The 23209-nt window shown below is 42.3% G+C and overlaps 1 protein-coding gene across 1 annotated transcript in view; it reads left to right on the top strand.

Annotated features, from left to right (window-relative positions):
- diaph2 (diaphanous-related formin 2) overlaps window positions 1-23209 on the top strand; it is a 717635-nt gene that overhangs the window by 634919 nt on the left and 59507 nt on the right. The window contains 2 exon segments of the mRNA XM_023990279.2: window positions 8000-8098; window positions 9399-9449. Coding sequence (XP_023846047.1) covers window positions 8000-8098; window positions 9399-9449 — 150 coding nt within the window.

The raw sequence follows: 23209 nt of genomic DNA, 5'->3' as shown, positions 1-23209 counted from the left end.
AAGAGAGGGAAGGGGAGAGGGAAGAGGAGAGGAGATGGTAGAAGAGGGGGAAGAGGAGAGGGAAAGGGAGAGGAGTGGGGGAAGGGGAGCGGCATTGGTAGAGGAGAGGGAAGGGGAGAGGAGAGAGGATGCTAGAGGAGAGAGCACCAGAGTTCTGGGATAGGCCACTGTCTGTGTCTGTAAACAGCGCAGTACAGGACAGCACATGTCTCAAACAGAACGATTCAGATGAAGATGAAGCAGCATTTGGCCCTATATCTGGGTCATCTATCTTTAGCCTCATACTAATGAGTCAGTAGGCCCTCTCTTCATCATTGTGGTCCAGAACAGACATTATTTTAAACTGGGATCATTAGGGTGACTTATTGTAGCGCGCCGGACTACGCCATCCATCTTTGCATACGTGGCTGAACTGGCTTGTGGGTAATGTTTACGGCAAGAAGGGCCGGGGCTTCTTATTTCGCTTCTGGGCATCATGGCAGAGAAGAAATGTTTGCGCTGGCCGGAATCTAGAGATGACAGTTGCTTTTGGCAGCACTTTCAGCGAGCTGTGATCAATCTTTTGTTTTTCCCGTCCTAACGTTCAAAGAGAAATGACAGTCGGGAAAATTGAATTTATCAACAGAACAAGTTGACACGGCGACATAATTAATTTGAGGAAATGCCACATATTCTCATATATTACCAGAGAAAAGCCAGTATTTTCTTTTTTGTCGTTCTCTGAGCAACACAACCTCCCAGTGAGAAATAAACACAACCAAAAGAAGAAAAGAGAGCCAAGAATAGAAACTCATCTTATGTAAATTCGCCACAAACAAACTCTTAATTTGCGCTAATTTCTTCTCTTGACTTGCTGGTCTCATTCCCTCTTCCTGAGGCCTTCCCAGGGGCTACTTTGAAAACCAAAGTGTCTGTTCTCTCTTTCTGTGTGCTGTGTTTAAAGGCAGCCTAGATTAAATTAAGCTTAATTAGACCGGCTCGGAATAGAACTAAACAAAACAAAGCCCAAGTAGCTAGCGCTTATCTTCAAATTGGCTAGTCTATACCTTTGTTAGTCTTGCTTATTGGTTTAAAGCGGGACATGCATTTCACCTGCTTTTCCCTGTAGAAACGAGTTGGCCGATCTGTATCTAACAGCTATGACTCCGAGAACAGCACTGGCTCCCTCTTTAATGTTTTTCCATATCTAGGCCAACCAAGTCTTGTGAGTTGGACACGAATGCAACACGTTAAGTCCGGGCAGGTAAACATTTATCTACTGCACCTTGGCTCCTGGAAAACTTTTGGACAGCTCTTGCTTCAGTTTCCCTCTTCTCAGAGACCTAGACATCACAGGGGGCACTTGACAACTTTGATCAATTTGTCCTAGTTTTTGCTTAACTGTAGCCCAATTCATCATCCATAATGACCAAGGCTTGGGAGCTGGGCTGAGTAGACTGGGTTCAAGAGAGAGGATCGCAGACACAAAGAAGCAAAATGACTAAAATGGGAAACATGCTCCCCAGTGACCTGCTAGCGTTCCATTAACAATGTCCTATTGGACCGGCTAGACCTCGGCGCTGATGAAGGAAGCTCAGAGACGAGGCCCTGGCTTCTGAGAATCTCGTAACATCTCCAACTGTTCTCTGAACGCTTCCCCTCCATACATTAAATAAAATGTTTCAACAAAAATGTAAATTAAAAACTTGTGCATTTTAGATTATTTGAGAATCTCTTACGTCTAAATCCCCACAGCAAACTTTTCTCTTCATCTGACACATCGCCCACTTAGAAGAGTACTGTTTTTTGCCCTGTTCTTGTTCCAGCTCCACCTGTCTCATTTTGAGCTGTAAAAACCCACGGCAAATATATTCTGTCTTTTCTCAATTAGTAAGTCTCGTCGATTGTGCGCTGGGGATATACAGAAAAGCTAACCTTTATGCAGGAGGATCTGTCTTGAGAGGAAGAGATACACCATTCGAAGGAAATTGCTTTCCAAAATGGGTTAAGATGGGACAAAACTCTCTCCAGCAATGTAACACCTTGTCATGCACCTCAGGAGACAGCCCTGGGGTCCTCTAATGATCTTATCAAGGAAGGGGAAGAGTGGAACATGGCTGGGCTTTTACACTCCACACTATAGGCACCTTCTTAAAAACCTGAGGCAGCTGACATGGCACTACATGTACCTGTCCTCCCTACATCCCATTGAGAGCTATTGTTACTTGTCCTCCTACCTCCCCATTGAGAGCTAGTCCTGTCCATCTACTCCCATTGAGAGCTACGCGTACCTGTCCTCCCTACCGTCCCAATATGGAGAGCTAGCGTACCTGTACCCTACCTCCCATGAGAGCTAGGCGTCCTGTCTCCCTACCTCCATTGAGAGCTAGCGTACCTGTCATCCTACCTCCCATTGAGAGCTAGCGTACCTGTCTCCCTACCTCCATTGAGAGCTATGACGTACCTACGCGCTACTGTCCTCCCTACCTCCCTGAGACTAGGTACGTCCTCCCTACCTCCCATTGAGAGCTTAGCGTACCTGTCTCCCTACCTCCATTGAGAGCTACGTACCTTCCTCGCTACCTCCATTGAGAGCTAGCGTACCTGTCCTCCACCTCCATTGAGAGCTAGCGTACCTGTCATCCCTACCTCCCTCCCTCATCCCTGGTTATCAGGTGTCACCTGGGCCCTGGAGCTCTTGCCAAATGTTACAGTAAACGCTGCATCCCAGGCTGCTGTCTCTCTCTGTCTCTCTGTCTCCTGCTCTCGCTCCCTCCTCCCCTCCTCTCTCTATCTCTCTCTCTCTACCTCCCTCTCTCTCTACCTCCCTCCTCCCTCTGTCTCTGTAATGTATTTACTAGGGTGCACTATTACATGTTTTAATTAGGGGGATAACAAGGGCCCTGGCTCTCTGCCGGATTTGTTAACTTCACACACATCATAATTCGCTTCCTCTCCCCATCAAGGTACCTGTGTGTGTTGTGTGGTGTTGTGTGTGTGTGTGTGTGTGTGTGTGTTGTGTGTGTGTGTGTGTGTGTGTGTGTGTGTGTGTGTGTGTGTGTGGTGTGTGTGTTGTGTGTGTGTGTGTTGTTTGTGTTTGTGTGCTTGCATGAGTACTTACGTGTGTGACTTATTGTCCTCTAGCCGTGGGAGAAGATGAAGGGGGAGGAGACACACAAGTTAAGTGTCACCATAGGGGAAGGAAGAGGGGAGGATTGAGGAGGGGGTAGCAGACAATGAAGTGGGCCTGTGTGTATAGCTCTGGTGTCTCTGGGGCTGTTGAGAGGACTAGTGGAGCGGGTCGAGGCGCAGGGTCCTAAAACTCCCTCTGAGACATTTGACTGCCCTGGGCCTCTGACATTGAATTATTTCTACAACATATGTAAGCGCACGTGAACGCATCCATACAAACAAAGTACATGCACGGACACACGCAAACACACTCACTTTATCAGTAAAATTTGCAGTATTATAGCTCATCTCATACTATTTTACACATTTTGCTATGAGGCTGAAATACATTTTTGCTGTTTTAGATCTGTCGGGAGTCGGGACACAAGACGGGACATTCTTAATCATCATGGGGTATTGTGTGTAGATTGATGAGGGAAAAGGCTGTAACGTAACAAAATGTGGAAAAAGTCAAGGGGTCTGAATAGTTTCCAAATGCACTGTATGTATGTGTATGTGTAAAGAAACGTCCCTTTTTCAGGACCCTGTCTTTCAGAGATAATTCGTAAAAATCCAAATAACGTCACAGATCTTCATTGTAAAGGGTTTAAACACTGTTTCCCATGCTTGTTCAATGAACCATAAACAATTAATGAACATGCACCTGTGGAATGGTTGTTAAGACTAACAGCTTACAGACGGTAGGCAATTAAGGTCACAGTTATGAAAACTTAGGACACTAAAGAGGCCTTTATACTGACTCTGAAAAACACCAAACGAAAGATGCCCAGGGTCCCTGCTAATCTGCGTGAACGTGCCTTAGGCATGCTGCAAGGAGAAATGAGGACTGCAGATGTGGCCAGGGCAATAAATTGCAACGTCTGTACTAAGAGACGCTTAAGAAAGCGCTACAGGGAGACAGGACGGACAGCTGATCGTCCTCGCAGTTGCAGACCACGTGTAACAACACCTGCACAGGATTGGTACATTTTTATTTATTTATTTTTTATTTTATCTTTATTTAACCAGGTAGGCTAGTTGAGAACAAGTTCTCATTTACAACTGCAACCTGGCCAAGATAAAGCATAGCAGTATGAACAGACAACAACACAGAGTTACACATGGAGTAAACAATAAACAAGTCAAATACACAGTAGGGGGAAAAAATGAGTCTATATACATTGTGCGCAAAATGCATGAGGAGGTAGGCAATAAATAGGCCATAGGAGCGAATAATTACAATTTAGCAGATTAACACTGGAGTGATAAATCATCAGATGATCATGTGCAAGWAGAGATACTGGTGTGCAAAAGAGCAGAAAAGTAAATAAATAAAAACAGTAAGGGGATGATGTAGGTAAATTGGGTGGGCTGTTTACAGATGGACTATGTACAGCTGCAGCGATCGGTTAGCTGCTCAGATAGCAGATGTTTAAAGTTGGTGAGGGAAATAAAAGTCTCCAACTTCAGCGATTTTTGCAATTCGTTCCAGTCACAGGCAGCAGAGAACTGGAAGGAAAGGTGGCCAGATGAGGTGTTGGCTTTTGGGATGATCAGTGAAATATACCTGCTGGAGCGCGTGSTACGGGTGGGTGTTGCTATGGTGACCAGTGAACTGAGATAAGGCGGAGCTTTACCTAGCATGGACTTATAGATGACCTGGAGCCAGTGGGTCTGGCGCCGAATATGTAGCGAGGGCCAGCCGACTAGAGCATACAGGTCGCAGTGGTGGGTGCGCTATACTCTGGAGTAGAGTATTGGTAGCTATTTTGTAGATGACATCGCCGAAGTCGAGGATCGGTAGGATAGTCAGTTTTACTAGGGTAAGTTTGGCAGCGTGAGTGAAGGAGGCTTTGTTGCGAAATAGAAAGCCGATTCTTGATTTAATTTTGGATTGGAGATGTTTAATATGAGTCTGGAAGGAGAGTTTACAGTCTAGCCAGACACCTAGGTATTTATAGATGTCCACATATTCTAGGTCGGAACCGTYCAGGGTGGTGATGCTAGTCGGGCRGGYGSRKGCAGGCAGCRAAYGGTTGAAAAGCATGCATTTGGTTTTACTAGCGTTTAAGAGCAGTTGGAGGCCACGGAAGGAGTGTTGTATGGCATTGAAGCTCGTTTGGAGGTTAGATAGCACAGTGTCCAAGGAAGGGCCAGAAGTATACAGAATGGTGTCGTCTGCGTAGAGGTGGATCAKGGAATCGCCCGCAGCAACAGCAACATCTTTGATATATACCGAGAAAAGAGTCGGAACATCACAACTGCGGGACAGGTACAGGATGGCAACAACAACTGCCCGAGTTACACCAGGAACGCACAATCCCTCAATCAGTGCTCAGACTGTCCACAATAGGCTGAAAGAGGCTGGACTGAGGGCTTGTAGGCCTGTTGTTAGGCTTGTCCTCACCAGACGTCACCGGCAACAACGTCGCCTATGGGCACAAACCCACCGTCGCTGGACCAGACAGGACTGGCAAAATGTGCTCTTCACTGACGAGTCACAGTTTTGTCTCACCAGGAGTGATGGTCGGATTTGCGTTTATCGTTGAAGAAATGAGCGTTACACCGAGGCCTGTACTCTGGAGCGGGATCGATTTGGAGGTGGAGGGTCCGTCATGGTCTGGGGCGGTGTGTCACAGCATCACCGGACTGAGCTTGTTGTCATTGCAGGCAATCTCAACGCTGTGCGTTACTGGGAAGACATCCTCCTCCCTCGTGGTATGCCACCAGCCATACTGCTCGTTCTGTGAGTGATTTCCTGCAAGACAGGAATGTCAGTTTTCTGCCATGGCCAGTGAAGAGCCCGGATCTCAATCCCATTGAGCACGTCTGGGACCTGTTGGATCAGAGGGTGAGGGCTAGGGCCATTCCCTCCAGAAATGTCCAGGAACTTGCAGGTGCCTTGGTGAAAGAGTGGGGTAACATCTCACAGCAAGAACTGGCAAATCTGGTGCAGTCCATGAGGAGGAGATGCACTGCAGTACTTAATGCAGCTGGTGKGCCCAACATATACTGACTGATACTTTTGATTTTGACCCCCCTTTGTTCAGGGACACATTATTCCATTTCTGTTAGTCACATGTCTGTGGAACTTGTTCAGTTTTTGTTTCAGTTGTTGAATCTTGTTATGTTCATACAAATATTTACACATGTTAAGTTTGCTGAAAATAAACGCAGTTGACAGTGAGAGGACGTTTCTTTTTTTGCTGAGTTTATATACAGTACCAGTCAAAAGTTTGGACACACCTACTCATTCAAGGGTTTTTCTTTATTTTTACTATGTTCTACATTGTAGAATAATAGTGAAGACCTCAACTATAACATAACACATATAGAATCATGTAGGAACCAGAAAAGTGTTAAACAAATCAAATCATGAAATATATTTTAGATTCTTTAAAGTAGCCACCCTTTGCCTTGATGACAGCTTGGCATTCTCTGTACCAGCTTCACCTCCAATGCTTTTCCAACAGTCTTGAAGGATTTCCCACATATGCTGAGCACTTGTTGGCTGCTTTTCCTTCACTCTGCGGTCCAACTCATCCCAAACCATCTCAATTGGATTGAGGTCGGGTGATTGTGGAGGCCAGGTCGTCTGATGCAGCACATCTTGGTCAAATATCCCTTACACAGCCTGGAGTTGTTTTGGGTCATTGTCCTGTTGAAAAACAAATGATATTCCCACTAAGTGGAAACCAGATGGGATGGTTGCTGCAGAATGCTGTGGTAGTATTRCTGGTTAAGTGTGCCTTGAATTCTAAATAAATCGCATACAGTGTCACCAGCAAAGCACCCCCACAACATCACACCTCCTCCATGCTTCACGGTGGGAACAACACATGCGGAAATCATCCATTCACCTACTCTGCATCTCACAAAGACAAGGCGGTTGGAACCAAACATTTCTAATTTGGACTCATCAGACCAAAGGGCAGATTTCCACCGGTCTAATGTCCATTGCTCGTGTTTCCTTCCCCAATCAAGTATCTTCTTCTTATTGGTGTCCTTTAGTAGTGGTTTCTTTGCAGCAATTCGACCATGAAGGCCTGATCCACACAGTCTCCTCTGAACAGTTAATGTTGAGATGTGTCTGTTACTTGAACTCTGTGAAGCATTTATTTGGGCTGCAATCTGAGGTGCAATCAACTCTAATGAACTTATCCTCTGCAGCATAGGTAACTCTGGATCTTCCTTTCCTGTGGCGGTCCTCATGAGAGACAGTTTCATCTTTGCGCTTGATGGTTTTTGCGACTGCACTTAAAGAAACTTTCAAAGTTCTTGAAATTGTCCGCATTGACTGACCTTCATGTCTTAAAGTAATGATGGACTGTCTTTTCGCTTTGCTTATTTGAGCTGTTCTTGCCATAATATGGACTTGGTCTTTTACAAAATAGGGCTATCTTCTGTATACCACCCCTACCTTACAGAACTGATTGGCTCAAATGCATTATTAAGAAGGAAAGAAATTCCAAAAAGGTACTTTTAACAAGGCACACCTGTTAATTGAAATGTATTCCAGGTGACAATCTCATGAAGTTGGTTGCGAAAATGCCAAGAGTGTGCAAAGCTGTCATCATTGCTACTTTGAAGAATCTCAAATATAAAATATATTTTGATTTGTTTAACCCTTTTTTGGTTACTACATGATTCCATATGTGTTATTTCATCATTTGAATGTCTTCACTATTATTCTACAATGTAGAAAATAGTAAAAAATAAAGAAAACCCCTTGAATGAGTGGTTGTGTCCAATCTTTTGACTGGTACTGTATGTATGTGCTTGTGTGTGTATTTTTTTCAGTGAGTGTGCATATCCTCTAACCATATTCCCTGTCTGTCCTGTCCTACAGAGGGAGGAGAGAATGAAACAGGTGTGATGGACAGCCTAATGGAAGCCCTGCAGTCCGGAGCAGCCTTCCGCGACCGCCGAAAACGAACCCCGCGCAATGGTAAGGTCCCCACGCCTCTGTTGAAGTAACCTCCTCCCTTAGTCTCAACCATAGTTCTTAATATGAAAGGAGTGTTGCCGGACCAAGTCCGGTATATGCCGAGGGCGTACACATGTCTGTGTGTGTACACTCATGTTCTTCTGTATGTGTGTGTCACTACAAACACTACACACACACACACACTGCACACACACTTGTACTATCCCCGGTGCACTTCATTACACATTCATTGTCACATTGTCATTCATAAGGCTCTGATTACAATAGAAATGGGATGTGAGCAGGGTCTATGGGCTACAGGCTCCAGCGGTGGAGGGGATTTAGCATAATCCTAATGTTAACATATTCCATCCTGCCATGATGAATGGCCTGTGCCCAGGGGGATGGTAAGGTGCCACCTGGTAGAGGTTACATTGATATGCAGGTGGAGAGACAGAGCCCTGTCTGTATAGAGGAGCCACAGGTGCTGCTCTCTCTGTGGTGGACGAGTACTGTGATATTCCTGATGCTAATCTGCTCATCGGGCCTCATGAGGGTTAGCATCGTTTAGTATGATCAGATGGAGTGAGTATACACAGAGGTTTAGGCCCTGTACAGCAACAGCTTTTTCTTCCTTATCAACAACCTCAACGACAAACATACCAGCATATGCACACCATGGCAGAACGAATCGTCCTAAATTAACTGGCACTATGTCAAATGTCAGAGATATGTTGCCAGACCTGTTAATTTCCCACATTGTCTCTCCTCCCTCTTTTCTTGGCCAGTCACGTCTCCCTACCAGGGTCCATGTCAAGGTTTGTCCAATAAGACCAGGTTAATGAAACAGGGTGTCACAACTCACAACACACACTCCTGAATCGTTCTCCTAGCTTGGTCTGCACTCACTGGCAGACAGCTAGCCATGTAGAGGAGAACATACACACACACACACACACACACACACACACACACACACACACACACACACACACACACACACACACACACACACAGTGTTATGTTTCATCTTCCCTCCGTCTGCAATATCTCTTCTACTCTAACATGGTCCATCAAGACTGACATGATTGCCAACAGCCCAAACCAACACAATGTATTTTCCTTCTCAAGTGCCTTCTCTCTCTGTGTGAGTGAGCATGTTTGTACAGTGAGAGTGTGTGCTGAGGTGTTGTGCCAACAACCAGACTTTTCAGAGTGGATAATTGGTGCCAAACTCCTGAAAAGACTCATGTCTGACATCGTTCTCTTTTTCTCTTTCTCCTCCCTTTCTTTTTCTTCTGTTTACTTGGTCATGTTGCAGGTGATCAAAGTCCATGCAGTCCTGTCTCTCGGTGGCCGGGTGCTAACCATGGTAACCCAACCAATGCTGTGTCCGTAGTTTAACCCTTTCCCTGCACATGTACTGCACTGTACAGCACCGCCTCCACTCCTGGCTGTGTAATTCTCATCTGGCATCTTCCCCCACCAACTGAACCAGAGCTGGTGTACTCTCTGACAGACTCCTACACTGAGCTAGAACTTGTCTGATTACTTCTCTGACTCCTGTCAATTAGGTTACATAGTGTTATCTTGTTTCAACCAGTGGTGATAGCAACGCAAAGTGTGTTTTTTTTTATTACTTGATGTGGTCACAGACTTATTAGATTGATTTGAATGATTAGATTAGGTTGTAGACATATTGTTTATCTCAAAAACAGGAATGAATATAGGGATCTGGCCAAAAGTAGTGCACTATATAGGGAATGGGGTTGAATTTTGGTCGCACCTCAGACTTGAGAGTAGTACTCTTGAGCTTCCCTCCTGCTTTAATAACTCAGTGACTCAAATCTCAGTCTGGTTTCTGAGTAGTACACCAGCTCTTGTATTGTAGAGCTTGTACCCCATTCCTGTAGGCCTACGCTGATAGAGCATGACATCACATCCTGTCTCATGGCACTTTATAGGAAAGGCTTTGTCACCAACACGAGGGCTATAATTGCTTTTCGTCATGTGTCGCCACGCACGGATTTGTTTGTTGTGTTCCTTCCCTCACTCTTCCTTTTCCAGCTAGGGCATTCTGGGAAATGTCAAAGGTTGCACAAAGCGCAAACACCCCAAAACTACTCCCCCGGCCTACTTTGAAACAACTGTCTGTGGCGCAATGGTTAGATTTTTTTTCTCCAACCACCACTTTAAACTAATCTGCTGTATCTATGTGAAGTGCATTTTTCACTGTTGACTGTCTGTCTTTGCTTTTCGTCTCGGTCTTGTATGTTCGTGTTTAAGGATGTGTGTGAATGGAGTGACAATGAAATGTGGAACTATCACAAGTTTGTTTAGTTTTTAGGTTATCTAATACACTCGGTCAAATGCAATAAAAAATAGGTACCAGTTGTATTGCGGGAAGGCTTAGGATATTTAGGACTTGGGATAAAGGGGATCTCTCTAACACGTTATATTAATAAACCATTTATAAACAGGTTGTAAAGCGTTTAATCCCCATTTATTCATYATTATTCCTTCATTTGTAAATGTCAATAAGCAATCTCTAAATAGTAATTTATGCATTTATAAACATTATTTCTGAATTATTTATAAAATAATGAATAAGGTGTTTGATTATAGTATGTTCACAATTTGTAAATTATGAATAATGTACTACTCATGTACTTATAAATCAGCTATAAAGGAGTACTTGTTAACTCATCAGATTATTTATAAGGCATTTGTTAATGGTTGATTAATGGTTTGACTCAGCATTTATACACTAATTTATGAATCTATTTATGTATGTCATGAATGGTTCATTTATTAATTGTTTGAGTTTTTAAATGTGAGTTAAAGCACTTACTAATACCTCAGCTGATTATTAATGTAGRTCCTTATAAACCATTTACTAATTATTAATCAACTACTTTGCAGCCCATAACTTAAAGTGTGCACTATATATACTTTATAAACGTTTATAAATTACTTGTTACTCCCCCAAAGCTGGCTACATTAGTAGACAGTACCTGATGCATCACCAATGGCTAAAAAATTACCTAAAACATGCAATAGTAAAATAAGATTTTTTCATAAGCTTCATAACTGCAGCCATAACAAAGACCTGATAAATCACAAGTGATCATCAACTTCAKCAACTTCCCCATGAATCAAAGGCATATGTGCAGCGCTAGTGCATATGTAACATAACATATGTCATTTTGCCCACACTTTTATCCTAAGCGACTTACATTCATGCATGCATACATTTTATCTATGGGTGGTCCCGGGAATTGAACCCACTATCCTGGCGATGTAAGCGCCATTCTCTACCAACTGAGCTATATAGGACCATATGTGTAGTGCTATGGCCATTTAACGGGCCCCGATAAATCCAAATAACCCACAATGGCGCATCTACATTTTAACATTCAATTAAATCCATTCAATATACACCATCACAAAGAAATCTTTTTTTTTCTTTAGGCAGGTCTTAAGAAACATTATGATATTAGAAAAATGTACTAGTATTTTATTGTGAAATTATTAATACAGCAGTTCACACAGGTTGATTTGGGAGAGATGCAGACCTCCAATTTCCCGGCTGCCAATCGCCGTGCTCCGAAGCACCTCTCACTCACATGGCTCTCTCAGGTATCTCAATTAAATATTCTAAACATACTCCGGGACACTTGTGGGACGCGATAGATCCCAAATGAATAAAATCACTATATAATATATATTTTTTWAAAGCAATAAGTCTGATGCAACAGATCAGAACGTTTATGTCACGTGTGCTCCCTCTCCGGCCTCTAGTTCACCAGGCTGCTCGTTAGGGCGCACACCTGTCACAAGCGTTAGGCGCATAATGACCCTCACCTGGACTCCATCACCTCCTTGATTACCTGCCCTATATATGTCACCCCCTTTGGTTTCTTCCCCAGTCGTCATTGTTCCTGTTCTATGTTGGTGCGCTGTTGGTGTTTCTTGTTTTGTTCATTTATTWATTAAATGTATTCACTMCCTGAACTTGCTTCCCGACTTTCGGCGTACATCGTTACAGAATGACGACTCGTCAAAGGGAAGCATTAGGGAGTGTTTTTTTGTATTTTTGTTTTTGTGTTGGGGGTGATGTCGGATCCGGGTGTTGGAGCCGGAGCTACCTGGGAGGCCTCAGTCGGTTTGTAGGCTCCCATGCCTCAGCGGGTTCGATGGGCTCCCATACCGAAGCTGGGTGAACAGGTTCCCGTGCCTCTTCATCTCATTATACGCAGGCAATATTTTGCCATATCTAGAAAGTATTCACCGCCTTGGTATTTTTCCTATTTTGTTGCCTTACAACCTGGAATTAAAATAGATTTTTTGGGGGGGTTTGTATCATTTTATTTACACAACATGCCTACCACTTTGAAGATGCATAATATTTTCTATTGTGAAACAAACAAGTAATTAGACAAAAAAACAGAACTTGAGCATGCATAACTATTCACCCCCCCCCCCCCAAAGTCAATACTTTGTAGAGCCACCTTTTGCAGCTATTTTTTATTTTATTTAACCTTTATTTAACCAGGTAGGCCAGTTCTCATTTACAACTGCGACCTGGCCAAGATCAAGCAAAGCAGTGCGACAAAAACAACAACACCAGGTTACACATAAACAAACAAACATACAGTCAATAACACGATATACAAATCTATATACAGTATGCAAATTTAGTAAGATTAGGGAGATAAGGCAATAAATAGGCCATAGTGGCAAAATAATTACAATTTAGCATTAACACTGGAGTGAGAGATGTGCAGAGGATGATGTGCAAGTAGAGATACTGGGGTGCAAAAKAACCCAAAAAATTAAAACAATATGGGAGGTAGGGTGGGCTATTATCTGGTAGTTGGGTGGGCTATTTACAGATGCGCTGTGTACAGGTGCAGTGATCGGTAAGCTGCTCTGACAGGTGATTCTTATAGTTAGTGAGGGAGATATGTCTCCAGCTTCAGTGACTTTTGCAATCGTTCCAGTCATTGGCAGCAGAGAACTGGAAGGAAAGGCGGCCAAAGAGGTGTTGGCTTTGGGGATGACCAGTGAAATATACCTGCTGGAGCGCGTGCTACGGGTGGGTGTTGCTATGGTGACCAGTGAGCTGAGATAAGGCGCGGGCTTTACCTAGCAAAGACTTATAGATGACCTGGAGCCAGTGGGTTTGGCGACAGATATGTAGCGAGGGCCAGACAGCGAGAGCATACAGGTYGCAGTGGTGGGTAGTATATGGGGCTTTAGTGACAAAACGGATGGCACTGTGATAGACTGCATCCAATTTGCTGAGTAGAGTGTTGGATGCTATTTTGTAAATGACATCGCCGAAGTCGAGGATCGGAAGGATGGTCAGTTTTACGAGGGTATGTTTGGCAGCATGAGTGAAGGAGGCTTTGTTGCGAAATAGGAAGCCGATTCTAGATTTAATTTTGGATTGGAGATGCTTAATATGAGTCTGGAAGGAGAGTTTACGGTCTAACCAGACACCTAGGTATTTGTCGTTGTCCACATATTCTGAGTCAGAACCGTCCAGAGTAGTGATGCTAGTCGGGCGGGCGGGTGCGGGCAGCGATCGGTTGAAGAGCATGCATTTAGTTTTACTAGCACTTAAGAGCAGTTTGAGGCCATGGAAGGAGAGTTGTATGGCATTGAAGCTTGTTTGGAGGTTGTTAACACAGTGTCCAAAGAAGGGCCAGATGTATACAGAATGGTGTCGTCTGCGTAGAGGTGGATCAGAGAATCACCCGCAGCAAGAGCGGTTACAGCTGCAAGTCTCTTGGGGTATGTCTCTATAAGCTTGGTGCATGTAGCCACTGGGAGTTTTGCCCATTCTTCAAGGCAAAACTGCTCCAGCTCCTTTAAGTTGGATGGGTTCCGCTGGTGTACAGAAATCTTTAAGGCATACCACAGATTCTCAATTGGATTGAGGTCTGGGCTTTGACTAGGCCATTCCAAGACATTTAAATGTTCCCTCTTAAACCACTTGAGTGTTGCTTTAGCAGTATGCTTAGGGTCATTGTCCTGCTGTAAGGTGAACCTCCATCCCCATCTCAAATCTCTGGAAGACTGAAACAGGTTTCCCTCAAGAATTTCCCTGTATTTAGCGCCATCCATCATTCCTTCAATTCTGACCAATTTCCCAGTCCTTGTCGATGAAAAACATCCCCACAGCATGATGCTGCCACCACAATGCTTCACTGTGGGGATGGTGTATTCTAAGGGTGATGAAAGGTGTTGGGTTTGCGCCAGACATAGCGTTTTCCTTGATGGCCAAAAAGCTCAATTTTAGTCTCATCTGACCAGCATGCACCACTTTWAAATTTTTTCACTTCACCAATTTTGACTATTTTGTTTATGTCCATTACATGAAATCCAAATAAAAATCATTTTTAGTTCCAGGTTGTAAGGCAACAAAATAGACAAAATGCCAAGGGGATGAATACTTTTGCAAGCCACTATCTCAATCGCTCCCAAGCAAGTGCTACCTGCCACCCCATCTCTACTTATGGAATCCACATTTTTYCCCATTTGAAATATTTGGGAGTAGATATGTTTCCTCCTTTAGGTAAACATTTACATTACATTTACATTTAAGTCATTTAGCAGACGCTCTTATCCAGAGCGACTTACAAATTGGAAAGTTCATACATATTCATCCTGGTCCCCCCCGTGGGAATTGAACCCACAAACCTGGCGTTGCAAGCGCCATGCTCTACCAACTGAGCCACACGTGAAACTTTAAAATAACGCTCAAATCAATTCAATCCGACCTCTGTCGATGGAATAATATCCCAGTTACTTTAACCGGCAGAATATCTATTGTTTTCATGCAATTGTATAGCCTATAGAAATGTTGGGCAGCAACATGGGCTCTCATGAAGTGTTTGCTTTGATTTTCAATTACATTTGCATTGATGTCAGAGTGATTAGAGGGACAATAGAGTGCTTAGTACCAGGCAGTTAGCAAGTTTGGTAGGCTACTAATGACCATCAGCAGCTTCAGAGGTTGGAGAAGCCTAATTACCGTGACTAAACAGTCACGTAGAATTTGACTGCCCTCATGACTCGTGACCGCAGGTGTGGCGGTAATACGGTCATCGTAACAGTACTAGGTCTAACCCCATTAGGTTACGACAGGAATAATTTTGACATACGAAGGCTCCCAAGGATTGTGTGGGAAATGGGTTCTGGAATGAATGCACCATTCTGTATGGGAAATTTTTATTACGTTTCTATCATATTGCGAGCAGTTAGAGCGCTGATCTTTAGGTGCACTTYGAGGAGTCCCAAATGGCACCCTATTCCCTATATAGTGCACTACTTTTGACCAGAGCCCTACAGGCCATAGTCAAAAGGAGTGCACTACAAGGGGGATAGGGTGCCCTTTGRGATGCAAACAGAACTTCACCGGCTGGGAAAATATAGAATCAAGCTCCCCCACCACCAATGGGTGATTTTACGATTAAAGGTGCCTTSTTCCAAATCACTGTTAATGGACTTAAGATGATCTCTCTCCTGGTCAATGTCAAAGAGGCCCTTATGAGGTTATTTGAAAAACACACACATATACTGCATGTTCACGCATACACTTTTAATGGACGAATCACACACGCACACACACTCATACATGCGCACACACGCAAAACACAAGCACCCACGGACACACTGAGACGCAGAGAGTAGGGRAAGGAAGATCGTAATGACTTTGAAAACGGCCAGTAAATAATACTGATTGGCTCCCATCCTTTGAAATTTGATTGATGTGCCTCTTGGGACATGCAGACCGAAAATCGATGGTGTGAGGATGTAGGAGCCGGCTCCATGCCTCTCGCTTACCCACCAATCTCTTGGGTTATACCCCGGGTATCAGCGGGGGGAAAGATGGGGCTTTCATGGGCAAAACTCCCCATGCTGTTATTTTCCCATATTGGTGTGAACCTCAGTGCTGAACAGCGATGTGTTGTTGTTTGCAACAAAAGGGTTGGGGTCAATTCCATTTTAATTCAGTCCATTTAGGAAGATGCTAAGCCTATCAACAGTGCCTTCAGAAAGTATTCATACGCCTTGACTCATTCCACATTTTGTTGTGTTACAGCCTGAATTCAAAATGGGTTAAATATGTATTTTTTTCTCACACATCTACACACAACACCCCATAATGACAAAGAGAAAACACGTTTTTAGAYAKTTTTGCACATTTATTGAAAATTAAATACAGARATATCTCCCTTACATAAGCATTCACACCCCTGAGTCAATACTTTGTAGAAGCACCTTTGACAGTGATTACAGCTGTGAGTCTTTCTGGGTATATCTGTAGAAACTTTTCACATCTGGATTGTGCAACATTTGCCTATTATTCTTCTCAAAATTCTTCAAACTCTGTCAAATTGGTTGTTGATCATTGCTAGACAACCCTTTTCAGGTCTTGCCATACTTTTTCAAATACAGTAGATGTAAGTCAAAACTGTAACTCGGCCACTCAGGAACATTCCCTGTCTTCTTTGGAAGCAACTCCAGCGTATATTTGGCCTTGTGTTTTAGGTTATAGTCTTGCTGAAAGGGGAATTCATCTCCCAGTGTCTATTGGAAAGCAGACTGAACCAGGTTTTGCTCTAGGATATTGCCTGTGCTTAGCTCCATTCAATAAAAATGTTTATGCTGAAAAACTCCCCATTCCTTAATGATTACAAGCATACCCATAACATGATGCAGCCACCACTATGCTTAAAAATATGGAGAGTGGTACTCAGCAATGTGTTTTACAGAATTTTCCCCAAACATAACACTTTTTATTCAGGACTAAAAGTTAATTGCTTTGGCATTTTTTGCAGAATTACTTTAGTGCCTTGATGCAAACAGGATTAACATTTTTATTCTGTTCAGGCGTCCTTCTTTTCACTCTRTCAATTAGGTCAGTACTGTGAAGTAACTACAATGTTGTTGATCCATCCTTAGTTTTCTCCTATCACAGCGATTAAACTCTGTAACTGTTTTAAAGTCACCATTGGCCTCATGGGGAAATCCCTGAGCGATTTCCTTCCTCTCTGAGTTAGGAAGGACCTCTGTATCTTTGTAGTGACTGGGTGTATTGATACACCATCCAAAGTGTAATTAATAACATCACCATGCTCAAAGGGRTATTCAGTGTCTGCTTTTAWTTTTTTKKGGACCCATCTACCAAACGGTGCCTTTATTTGCGAGGCATTGGAAAACATCCCTGGTCTTTGTGGTTGAATCTGTGTTTGAAATTCACTGCTCGACTGAGTGACCTTACAGATAATGCTATGTATGGAGTACAGAGATGAGGTAGGGTAAACACTAATATCGCACACAGAATAAGTCCAAGCAACTTATTATGTGACTTGTTAAGCAAGAATGTCATAAGAAAAAGGTTGAATACTTATTGATTCAATACATTTCATATTTTCATATTTTATTCATTTGTAAACATTTCAATTGAAATAAATCTCAATTGAAATATTTTTAAATTCAAGCTGTAACAACAAAATGTGGAAAAGGTCAAGGTGTGTGAATACTTTCTGAAGGCACTGTGTAGAATGTTGTATGTTGTTGGTTATGTAGCCTATCTACACTACCGTTCAAACATTTGGGGTCACTTAGAAATGYCCTTGTTTTTTAAAGAAAAGCAAAAAAAAWWGTCCATTAAAATAACATCAAATTGATCAGAAATACAGTGTAGACATTGTTAATGTTGTAAATGACTATACAACATTAACAATGTCTACACTGTATTTCTGATCAATTTGATGTTATTTTAATGGACAAAAAATTGGCTTTTCTTTCAAAAACAAGGACATTTCTAAGTGACCTCAAACTTTTGAACGGTAGTGTAGATACCATTGTATGTTGTTGGTTATGTAGCCTATTTATATAATGTTGTATGTTTTGGCCTGCACTACCACTTTAACACTAGTGACGTTAAGCCCCTTGAGAATAAATCATGTTTTCTGAATTGAATTGAGACTTTCGAAAAAATACTATTTCCTGGAAATCATGTAGCCTGAGTTGACCCACACATCATGCCTACTGTATAGCATGTCTGGTTGAGGAGGACGAACACACGTGCACCCACACAACAGAATATCTGGTTCTAAACTCTGTCAATCCAATCACTGTCTCTGTCAATTAGGACTGGCTTCTGTAATTGCATCAAGTAGGTTATGATGACCTCACAAGGGTTTGTTACCTTCCACACAATTGGAGAAGCAGARAAATGTTCTGGAAATTGTCTTTAATTGGGATTGGTGCCTCCTCGTTATGCACCAGCCTCTTCGTAATGTTCCTATAGACTCTTAAGGAAGTGTGAGGGAGTACAGTTCCATCTGAACAATGGTGAAGAAAGACAAACTGCTTTTGAACGGACTCCTCCAATGTAAACCAAGAAGTTTCTCAAATACTGAGTGAAACTCTTGTATGTGACGCTCATTCTTGGGATGATAATCACACTTTGAAACTGAGATTACAGCMTACATGACTAAGCAGGAGGCGTAGATTCTGTGGACAAGACATGAACGCAAGTGCCGTTGTCTCTGAGAGGGAGGGATTTCTGTGCTGAGTTCTTGTCAGTTCTGAGTTAGTTGTACGTTGTAATGTGATGAAAATGAAAACAAAACGAGGAGGAAGGGAGAAGCACAGAGAAACGGCCATTGTCCTGACCTAGAAATAACACCATCACTCACCAAAAGCTGACACTCAAATATTGGCAATTTTCCCCCTCCCTTCTAGCCAAAATAGCAACAGCCGCTTCCAAAAGACAGCTTATCTTCTTATGGCTGAAGGGGCAGTATTGAGTAGCTTGGATGAAAGGTGCACAGAGGTGCCCAGAGTAAACGGCCTGCTCCTATGTCATAGTTGCATATTATTATTAGTATTGGATAGAAAACACTCTGAAGTTTCTAAAACTGTTTGAATTATGTCTGTGTGTATAACAGAACTCATACGGCAGGCAAAAACCTGAGAAGTTCCACTTCCTGTTTGGATATTTTCTGGGGGTGCCAGATTTTCCACCAAGCTCTCATTGAAAATACAGAGAGATATGGATGGGTTTTCACTTCCTACGGCTTCCACTAGATGTCAACAGTCAATAGAACTTTGTCTGATGACTCTAATGTGAAGGGGGGTCGAAGGAGACAGGAATGAGTAATCACTTCCAYGAGSTGMYCACGCWTTSAMCWKGCGCSTTCACRTGAGWRKGASSTCCGTTYCATCKSTCAAYTGAAGTCGATGTARTTCTCCGGTTGGAACGTTATTCAAGATGTATGTTAACAACATTCTAAAGATTGATTCAGTACATCGTTTGACATGTTTCTACTGACTGTAACGGAACTTTTGGACATTTCGCCACGTTATAGTGGTTATAGTTATAGTTATATGTTAACATAACCCCCCCCCCCAAAAAAAAAAATCTGAAAAAGTATTTTTCTGCTAAATATGTGTATTTAGCCTCAGTATAGGCCATAAAATGAAATTTTGTTTGCATGACTAAAACTTTCATAGATAATGCTGGTTTAGTTGCCCAATTAGAATAAACACATTTTTGAATTTGCATAAACTTTTTTAATCATAAAATAAAATGTATACATTAATTTACATTATGTCTGCTTAATTTACTTATAATCGAATACAAGCCTAGTTAAATGAGGACTGATATCAAATATTCATAAAATACTATAAATTTTTATGTCAAAATATGAATATTAAAATTAATGTAAAGGAATGCATTTACAGTTTACAGTGCACTGGGAAAGTATTCAGACCCCTTCCCTTTTTCCACATTTTGTTACGTTACAGCCTTATTCTAAAATGGATCAAATAAAAAAATGTACTCATCAATCTACACACAATACCCTATAATGACAAAGAGAACAGGTTTTTAGATTTTTTTGCAAATGTATAACAATTTTAAACAGAAATACCTTATTTACATATGTATTCAGACCCTTTGCTATGAGATTTTAAATTGAGCTCATGTACATCCTGTTCCCATTGATCATCCTTGAGATGTTTCTACAACTTGATTGGAGTCCGCCTGTGCTAAATTCAATTGATTGGACATGATTTGGAAAGGCACACGCCTGTCTATATAAGGTCTCACAGTTGACAGTGTATGTCAGAGCAAAAACCAAGCCATGAGGTCGAAGGAATTGTCCATAGAGCCACGAGAAAGTATTGTGTCGAGGCACAGATCTGGAGAAGGGTACCAAAACATTTTTGCAGCGTTGATGGTCCCCAAGAACACAGTGGCCTCCAATATTCTTAAATAGAAGAAGTTTGGAATCACCAAAACTCTTCCTAGAGCTGGCAGCCCGACCAAACTGAGAAATTGGGGGAGAAGGGCCTTGGTCAGGGAGGTGACCCGATGCTCACTCTGACAGAGCTCCAGAATTCCTCTGTGGAGATGGGAGAACCTTCCAGAAGGTGGGTGGTCAGACGGAAGCCTCTGTAAAAGGCACATGACACTGTCCGCTTGAAGTTTACCAAAAGCCACCTAAAGGACTCTAAACAAGATTCTCTGGTCTGATGAAACCCAGATTGAATTCTTTGGTCTGAATGCCAAGCGTCACTTCTGGAGGAAACCTGGCACCATCCCTACTGTGAAGCATGGTGGAGGCAGTATCATGTTGTGGGGATGTTTTTCAGCTGCAGGAACTGGGAGACTAGTCAGGATCGAGGGAAAGATAAACAGAGCAAAGTACAGAGAGATCCTTGATGAAAACCTGCTCCAGAGCGCTCAGGACCTCAGACTGGTGTGAACGTTAACTTTCCAACAGGACAATGACCCTAAGCACACAGCCAATACAATCCAGGAGTGGCTTTGGGACAAGTTTCTGAATGTCCTTGAGTGGCCCAGCCACCCGGACTTGAACCCGATCGAACATCTSTGGAGAGACCTGAAAATAGCTGTGCAGCGACGGTCCCCATCCAACCTGACAGAGCTTGAGAGGATCTGCAGAGAAGAATGGGAGAAACTCATCAAATACAGGTGTGCTTAGCTTGTAGCATCATACCCATGAAGACTCTAGGATGTATTTGCTGCCGAAAGTGCTTCAACAAAGTACTGAGTAAAGCGTCTGAATTCTTATGTAAATGTGATGATTCGGTTTTTATTTTTAATACATTTGCAAACATTTCTAAAAGCCTGTTTTTGCTTTGTCATTATRGGGTACWKTGTGTAGATTGATAAGGGGGAAAACTATTTAATCAATTTTAGAATAAATCTGTAAAGTAACAAAATGTGGAAAAAGTCAAGGGGTCTGAATACTTTCCAAATGCACTGTATATGCTTCGAAGACCAGTAAGATGTACTGAATGATATTGTGAAACATATTGAACATAACAGGCAGACAGTGAATAATGATATGGATTTAAGAAGATTTTTGTGTTTGCACAGACAAAAAAAATCCCTTAACAATATTTCTCTATTGTCCATGTTAAAACAACATATTACTAATTYATTCATTATTAAATTATGTTTTAGAAGTCAACAACATTTTACAACGTTGTGTAATTTCACATTTTATACACAGTTAGTACAAAAAATGTGTGGTAAATGTGGTTCGGTTTTGCTCGCATTCACTTCCTAATTTTCAACCATCTTTGAATGCCTGTTTCAAATAATATGGGAGTCTGATAATGAAAACCACATGAGCATTTTGATGATGATAAAATATGCCAAACTAAATTCAATTTAAGTTTAATTTAATTTAAAATTGGTTGTCAAAATTAGCTCAACCGCCCAGTTGAGCTGCGTGTTAAAGGGTTAAAAAACAGAAGATATGCCGTCATTTAATGCATGTCACAGTTATGTGATTTCAGGGCCTTACTGCCTAATCTCAGTGGTCTCGCCGTTAATTCACCCAGGCAAGAGAGGAGAGCTGGCCCCCTGTATGTTTAATGAAGATTAAATTACCTATTTTCAGTCATTAAATATTAAAGTGGAGAAAGGGAGGAATCTGCAAAGAAGCAAATGAAAGAGAAGGGAGAAAGGGGGAGGGAGGAGAAAGATGGACAAAGATCAAGGATTTTTTTCTCTTTTATTATTCCCCCCATCGTGTTATAAATGATATCTCAATACCATATGTATTAGGTTGTCCCTATTAATGGGTCTATGTACTAGACGGCTATGTTACGTTGAGCTAGGGAGCTGCACTATGTGTACAAAACATTAGGAACACCTGCTCTTTCCATGACAAATACGGAACAGGCGAAAAGATGACGCCTGTTAAATCCACTTCAATGAGAAAGGTTAAAAAGGATTTTTAAGCCTTGACACAATTGAGACATGGATTGTGTATGTGTGCCATTGAGGGTGAATGGGCAAGACAAAATATTTGAGTGCCCTGAAACGAGGTATGGTAGTAGGTGCCAGGCGCACCGGTTTGAGTGTGTCAAGAACTTCAACACGGTTGGGTTTTGTTGGGTTCTGAAAATATGAAATATACTTATTCATGTCACTGAGGGAGAGCGAGCTATGTATAACGTTTACATTCTGTCCGGATAGGTTTTTGTTAGCCATCAGGGATCCTATGGGAGGAGAAAAGACACAGTCTGGTACGAGTCAACATGACAGCCGTGAGTTGGGGAGGAGTGAGCACTTTGGGGCAGAGGTCAGGTTAGATGAAGTGAGGAAGAACAGATATCACTAAAGTTCTGTCTAGCAACAGAGATGCATTGGCTGTTCTGATGTGTAGGAGACTCAGCCTGGGAGAAAGGGTTAAATATCAGTGCTTCTGTGAATATKTATTTTGTCTTATGCAGCTGTATTGACCCAATGGGTAAATAAACTTGGTTTAWGCTTTACTAATCCTCTGTGAAATTTTCTAAGGTTCATATAGAATCGAACAGTTTTTAACACTCAACTCTTTTCCGTGTGTATCAAGAATGGTCCACCACCCAAAGGATATCCAGCCAACTTGACACAACTGTGGGAAGCATTGGCGTCAACATGGGCCAGCATCCCTGTGGAACGCTTTCGACACCTTGTAGAGTCCATGCCCCGACGAATTGAGGCGGTTCTGAGGGAAAAACGGATGCAACTCAATATTAGGAAGATGTTCTTAATGTTTTGTACACTCAGTGTATTTCTTTATC

The sequence above is a fragment of the Salvelinus sp. IW2-2015 genome, linkage group LG6.2 (assembly GCF_002910315.2).
Source record: "Salvelinus sp. IW2-2015 linkage group LG6.2, ASM291031v2, whole genome shotgun sequence".
Taxonomy (NCBI): Eukaryota; Metazoa; Chordata; class Actinopteri; order Salmoniformes; family Salmonidae; genus Salvelinus; species Salvelinus sp. IW2-2015.
Note: the sequence above shows the minus strand (reverse complement) of the source record. Positions and strands in the feature narration are given on the sequence as shown.